This window comes from Alligator mississippiensis, chromosome 8 (assembly GCF_030867095.1).
Source record: "Alligator mississippiensis isolate rAllMis1 chromosome 8, rAllMis1, whole genome shotgun sequence".
Classification (NCBI taxonomy): Eukaryota; Metazoa; Chordata; order Crocodylia; family Alligatoridae; genus Alligator; species Alligator mississippiensis.
Genome location: NC_081831.1, coordinates 29,339,672 through 29,346,213, shown reverse-complemented (window position 1 = coordinate 29,346,213; position 6,542 = coordinate 29,339,672). Strand labels below are relative to the sequence as shown.

At 41.4% G+C, this 6,542-nt stretch overlaps 1 protein-coding gene across 9 annotated transcripts in view; it reads right to left on the bottom strand.

The window, feature by feature from the left end:
* Positions 1–859: 859 nt before the first annotated feature.
* ENOX2 (ecto-NOX disulfide-thiol exchanger 2) overlaps positions 860–6,542 on the bottom strand; it is a 201,205-nt gene continuing 195,522 nt past the window's right edge. For 8 of the 9 annotated variants that reach the window (XM_014598592.3, XM_059732597.1, XM_019498135.2 and 5 more), the window contains 3 exons: positions 3,981–4,089; positions 2,691–2,776; positions 860–2,257 (listed from right to left, as the gene is read on the bottom strand). In XM_014598592.3, coding sequence (XP_014454078.1) covers positions 2,126–2,257; positions 2,691–2,776; positions 3,981–4,089 — 327 coding nt within the window. In that variant the 3' untranslated portion in view covers positions 860–2,125. Of the gene's footprint in view, positions 2,258–2,690; positions 2,856–3,980; positions 4,090–6,542 lie in introns of those variants that run through there. The other variant, XM_059732598.1, reaches the window with a different exon arrangement.

Genomic DNA, 6,542 nt, shown 5'->3' with positions numbered 1-6,542 from the left:
AAGGTGCCTAAAAATGGGATCCACAACTGCCAGCACGTTGGGCAAGGAGTCCCCTACAGCTAGTGAAAAGAAAATGCTAAGAAGCAGCAAGAGGACTGGGTGCCTCCTTCAATATAGAATTAGGAGCACAGGGCTGGACAAGGCCTCCTGAGATGCAGCCCAGTCCCCTGCATTCACAGGAAAGAAATCCCCCAAACCACCACTTCAAACCCCCAGAGATAACGACAAGACACAACACCCCAAAAGGCAAGGACACCATATAACGTGGTAGGTAAAAGAAGGGAAGCAAGGGCACCGCCAATGCCCTGCCACAGCAGGGACAGAGAAGTGGCTGGTTCACAGATGCTCAGAAGAAACAGACCATGCCTCATGCTAAAGGGGAGGTGAGGAGTTCATAGCTGTGAATCCTTTTCTTGGAGCTAATGTCCAAGCTGTCCCTTTCTTTCAAACCACAATTGCCAGTACCCACCCTTTATCCACCAACCCCAATAATTAGAGCCCTCACCTGAAATAGGAAATCCAGCTCAAAAACCCTCTTCTGCCTGAGGGAACTTGACCTCCTGCTCCCAGAAGAATGCCTTATGCACTAAGCTATAGACTACCTGGAACACGGCTCTGAATCCCTTGAAACTAGTCCACATGCAAATAAGGCATAACCTGGAGAGAAGAGGTATGGGTTCTAGCTCTCTGCCAATTAAGATTTTGTTAAACACTGATTGGAGCAAGGATTTCCAGGTACTACAGGAACATCCCAGAAGAGAGTGCTCTGAGATCCCAGACCTCCTGAAAGCAGAAACATGGCCCCACTCCAAGGAAGGACACAAGTGACACAGGGAAAAAAGATTCACAGTAACAAACATTTAGGTATAAAAATGTTTATTTTTAAAAATACAGCTTTTGATGACAGCAGCACAAGCATTTACAAATGCTAACCTGGAAGAGGTTCCACTCACTTCCAGTTTAATCTCCAGAAGTACCAAGATTTGTGACAGCGAGTGACATATTTGCCAAAGCACTACAGGCCAGGACAGCCTAAATTGCAGAGACAATGGTAACAGTTCCACTGGCTGTCTCAGCCGGCATTGGGGAGGATACTGTGTATGCCGCCATTCCAGGGTGTGCCCTCCTAGAGGCACAAGTTCCCTATGGCAGGTGGTGTTGGCATAACTCATGCTGGTTCTTGGTTTGAGGAGCCTGGATGCTGCCATTAATGCACAGATCAACTTTTTGGAAACATTCAGGAGAGAAACATGCTATTTATGACACTTACAGCAACTCAGCCCAAGGGTAGCAAGAGGTAACAGTACACAAATTTGATAGTAAACCTAAAGGAGAGGGTTACTAAAATACAGGGATTAACTTGGCCCCCTCCCCCTGCCCAGATTTATAGAAAATTAAATGCCCTTTCCCTTTAAAAGCATGTTAATTACAAAATGATTCTGCACAAGGTGGGCACATGGCAGTCACTGCATGGCTGCCATTTTACCTTTAATCTAGTTTTACTTTAACTTTGAAAAAGTCAGCTACCTAGTGTAGTAGAGAAAATAACTTTGAAAAGTAAGTAACATTTAGGCTCCTAGTTATTCAGCAAAGTCCCATAAGACTCTTTTTCTGTTTTAAAACACATAACATTTCTAACATATAAATATATAAAATACTGATTTTTTTTCTTTCAATAATGCTAGAAGCCTATTTAATATGCATATCAAATTCTATGGCTGTTCTCAGTAGTAGGAACACATACAGAATGAAAGATTTTTAGAGAAACAAAACACATAAATTATCAAAACTTTGTTTAGTTGGTATCTGTGCTTAAAAATATCAAAGACTCAACCAGTGGCATAGACTTTGTCTGTAGGACATATTAGACTGTCCTTAAGAATCAGCACTTGCTCATTAACAATAGACAACTGAACAAAAAGGTACAGCACTTGAGGTTTAATTCACATTTCTTCCACGTACTTTCTTCTAGGTTTGTCCTAAAATTGGTCATATGATATTCCAGAAAAAGTATCTCAGTTATGCATGATAACCATTGCAACTGGAATTACAGTAACATCCTAGTTCGCCTGATGCACAAATTTTAAGATTATTTTCAATGTTGAATTACAGTCAAGCTGAAAATTCAAGTCATTTTCAGTCCATCAAAGCCACAAAATTTCCATCTTTTTTCCAGGCTAGCCCCAACACCACTCAGCTCTTGCTTGAAAGTATGCTGGAGTCGAGTCATAAGAACTTCCACTTCAGTAGTAGAAATCTGTGGGGGAAACAAGTAAAACTTTCACTGAAAATTAAGTGGCTTCTGCATTGAAAATTACTGTTCACTAATTACATTATTGCACTTTTCTATAGGCAGACCCCAGGCTCAAAAACCAGTGTCTGAAATATCTAAGCTTTCCCTACAGTTAGGTAAAAGTTTTTCCCTCATGAAGAGTCCATAATGCCCATCATATATATATTTTACACTATCCTTTCAAACATCTGATCCTGGTCACTGTCAAACACAGGGTACTAGATGAGATGGACCATTTCTCAAGAAAAGTTGCAACTTGCAATGGTCAATTGCTCCCAAGTATGGAGTAATAAAGACCCCCCACTCTACCATAAGGTGAGACAACCACTTTCACAGGCTAGGCCCAAAAGATGGACCAGAATTCCCTTAACTGCCTGCATCTGCCCAGAATGCCTACCTTAGTGTCCAACCGCTGTAAATAGGAACAGATGTATTCTATGCTCGCTCCAAATGGGTGAACATGAAGAAATGTTGAAATTATACCTAAAGAAATAATATTATAAACATAATTCTTCTGAATCAACAGCCATCTGGGAACAGCAGCATTGTGATGGCCTTCATGCTGCAATATAAAAAGGAGCAAAACATTTCTTTGGGCAGAAAACAGTTACATCTCTAGGTGTCTATACTCATGCTCCAGGGTGGAGGGGGGCACTCTAATCAGAGTGGCTCTGACAGCTGTTCTAATTAAAGCTCCCGCAGCATCGTGTGTATTCAGTGTCCCATGCTTCAAAATGGCAGCAGGGGTGCTTTAAATAAAGCTTGTTCGATAAGCTTTAGTTAAATTGCCTCTGCTGCCATTTTGAAATGCAGGGATGCTGAATACACATGACACACAGGCTGCTGGAGTGAGCTAATTAGCATGCTCCAGCAGACTCAATTAACAGAGTCTGCTCCAATGCATGCTAACTAGTGCTCAGTGGAGCAGAGGTCTGTCACATGTATGGGTTCCCTTTGTGCTTAAAATATCTCTCACTTTACTGAGAAACGAGTCAAAAAAAGAGCCTAGAAAGTTCTTGCAATGTGCTCTACAATATACCATGTAATGGTTGAGCAATGTTGAGAAGTATGGCCTTCTTAGAGGCGAAAAGACATAAAGGCGAATGGGTGAGAAACGGAGATGATGGAGGAAATAGCAAGCATGCAACATTTCAGGATTTGCCCTACTCTTCCAGTTAGGTAACTGTGCTTTGAGAAAAAGAGATAATGTCAGGTTTTCCATATAGAAGCTGAACAAGATGATGGGCAGGCTACTAGTGATCCTAGACCTGTTTATGGTGGTACTTTCCTGCTCCAATCCAACTGATGTGCAGAGAACAGCTGAGCAATGTATTACAAACCTGTGTTGTTGGAATTTGGCTCCAGGCCACAAAACCAGGGTAAGATTTCAGGTAGGAAAAGGGTAAGGAGGGAGCGCTGGGGAAAAATGGTGGCTTTGATCTGTCCTCTACCCCTGGGTGAAACCCTTGAATGGTTTGAAATGACTATGGTCCTGTGACTGTGAAAGTCAGATACTTCTAGCTGTAATGATGGAATTTATCTTCCAAATCTGGCATAAAAAGTCTTCAATGAAGAACTACAAGTTCTCTCAGAATTTGGCAGTAACATTCTGTCATGCATTCAGTAGAAATTTTAAAACCTCTCCAATGTTAAAAACTCTCCAGACATACTCTGTCATGCATCTTACCAACTAATAAAGCTTCTCGTTCAGATTTGACAGGGCTACTGCTCAGGGTACTCTCGAGTGGGCACTCCTTCTCCTGACTAGAAGCACAGATCCTAGAAGTACTGCTTTCCTGCAGAAACAATGAAGTCCATTTCACACATTTACAATTAATGGCTGGGGTGATGCAGGCACTAAGATGCGCAGTTGACCGCCCAGACATTGTAAGTTCGAAGGCCGTAGCAGAAGCACTCACAGTGCAGCCCTGTCAGATTCCAACAAATCTGTGAATTCTGCTAAACACCTTGTCACACGGACACATTCACAACACTATACCAGGCACTCTAATTAACTAAATACCAGCTTAGCTTTTACCTTAAGGGCACTTTACATATTTGTAGGGTTTTTTCTTGTTATGTATGCTACCAAATAAATTGTATTATGTTACAAAATGCTTGCCATAGTACACATTATTCACGTTACTATTAGAAGTTCTGTTTTCAAATGTTTTGACTATATACAAATTTAATTGTACAATATTTACTCAGCATTTTGCTGTTTATTTTAAGCTAATAAATTATTTTGCTTAAAAATAAATGTTAGGTGGCAACCACAAGACTATTGTTAATTCAATATTTTGGTTTATTTCACATTGTATTAAACATCATGAACTCTTTTTTAATCCTTTTTTCTCTCTCGGTTAATGTATCTTAGGATTCACTTTGTACACTACATGTTTTTTTCATAACTTTCTTTTTAAATAGCCATTTATATTTTTAGGAAGTTTTAACACATTTACAAATTACTGACATACAAATATTGAAGCAAAACAGTAATGACTACAACAGAGATGTTATTTGGGGCTTAGAAAAGCTTTATGCAGAAATGAAAATCTCTAACAGTGTTGCCATTCTACAAAGCAAACCTCTTGAATAACATCTAGGACAAGCAGCTTCCAGTGAGGTCATTAAATCAAATAAAATTATTGACTCCATTCAGATTAATTCTAATCAGGTATGACCAGGAAATATTAATATTAAAAAAGAAGAGGGGATAGGTCTGCTGTTTGTAGGCAGGTTAAAGTATTTTGCCCTGCACTAATGTACAGCACTGTAAGAGTGTGTATCCCTGGATAGCAGTTGTGGGAAATCCCACTCTGACGGACTGCACTGGATAATACAGGAAAATCCACAGGGGACCATCTGTTCCTAGAACAAATAAAAACTCTTTTTCCAAACCAGGACTGCAAAAGCTCACTGTAAGCCTTGACAACCAACTGTCCTGAAGGAGGACCTCCAAACTAAAACAGGGACAAAAAAGATTAAGATGTCTGCTATCTTCTCTCTCTCATAAGACATAAGAAATGGAAGTGACAGACAAGGGACAAAAAATAAATAAAAACGATAATGTGATATTAGCTGGTGAGGGAGAGGGAGAGGGAGGAAGGAGGGATCTGGGGAACTATAGACTGGTCAAGCCTGACCTTAGTCCCTAGAAAAATCACGGAGCAGGTCCTCAAGGAAGCATTTCTAAGCACTTCAAAGAAAAGAAGGTGATCAGGAACAGTCAGCATTGATTCACCAAGGGGAAGTCATGCTTGAACAATCCAACTGCCTTCTATATGAGATGATTGGCTCTGTGGATGCAGGAAGAGCAGTAGACATGATATACCTTGAGTTTAGCAAGGCTTTTGATATCATCCTCCACAACATTCTTGCAAGAAAGCTAAGGAAGTATGGGTTGTATGAATGGACTGTTAGGTGGATAGCAAACTGGCTGGCTCATTGGCCTCAAGAGGGTAATAATCAATGGCTCAATGTCTAGTTGGCAGATGGAATCAAGTAGAGTGCCCAGGGCTCGGTCCTGGGGCCAGTTTTGTTCAATATCTTCATCAACAACCTGTAAGATGAGATGGAATGCACCCTCAGCCACTTTGTAGATGACACCAAGCTACAGTGGGGGGTAGCGGGTAGGGGGGTGGGGTGAGGAGGAAGATGTTGTAGATAAGCTGGAGGGTAAGGCTAGGATTCAGAGAGACCTAAACAAACTGCAGGATTGGTCCAAAAGAAATCCCATGAGGTTCAGCAGGGATAAATGCAAAGTCCTGTACTTAGGATGGAAGAATCCCATGCACCACTACAGGATTGGGACTAACTGGATGGAGCTACACTGTTCTCAGTGGTGGCAGATGACAGAACATAAAGCAATGGTCTCAAGTTGCAGCAGGGGAAGTTTAAGTTTAATATTAGGAAAACCTCTCATGAGGAGGGTAGTAAAGCACTGGAACATTACCCAGAAAGGATTTATAGATTTTATAGATTTATAGATATTAAGGGCTGGAAGGGACGTTGCAAGATCATCGGGTCCAGCCCCCTGCCCAAAGAGCAGGAAGTCAGCTGGGGTCAGATCACCCCAGCAAGAAAAGCATCCAAACATTTCTTAAAGGTATCCAGAGTAGGTGCTTGCACCATTTCTGGGAGGGGGGTCTATTCCAGACTCTGGAGACTCAGATGGTGTCGCAGAGCACTTAGGTGCGCTGCTCCTAAGAAGGGAGAAAACTGCTCCCAGGAACTACTTCACAGTTAG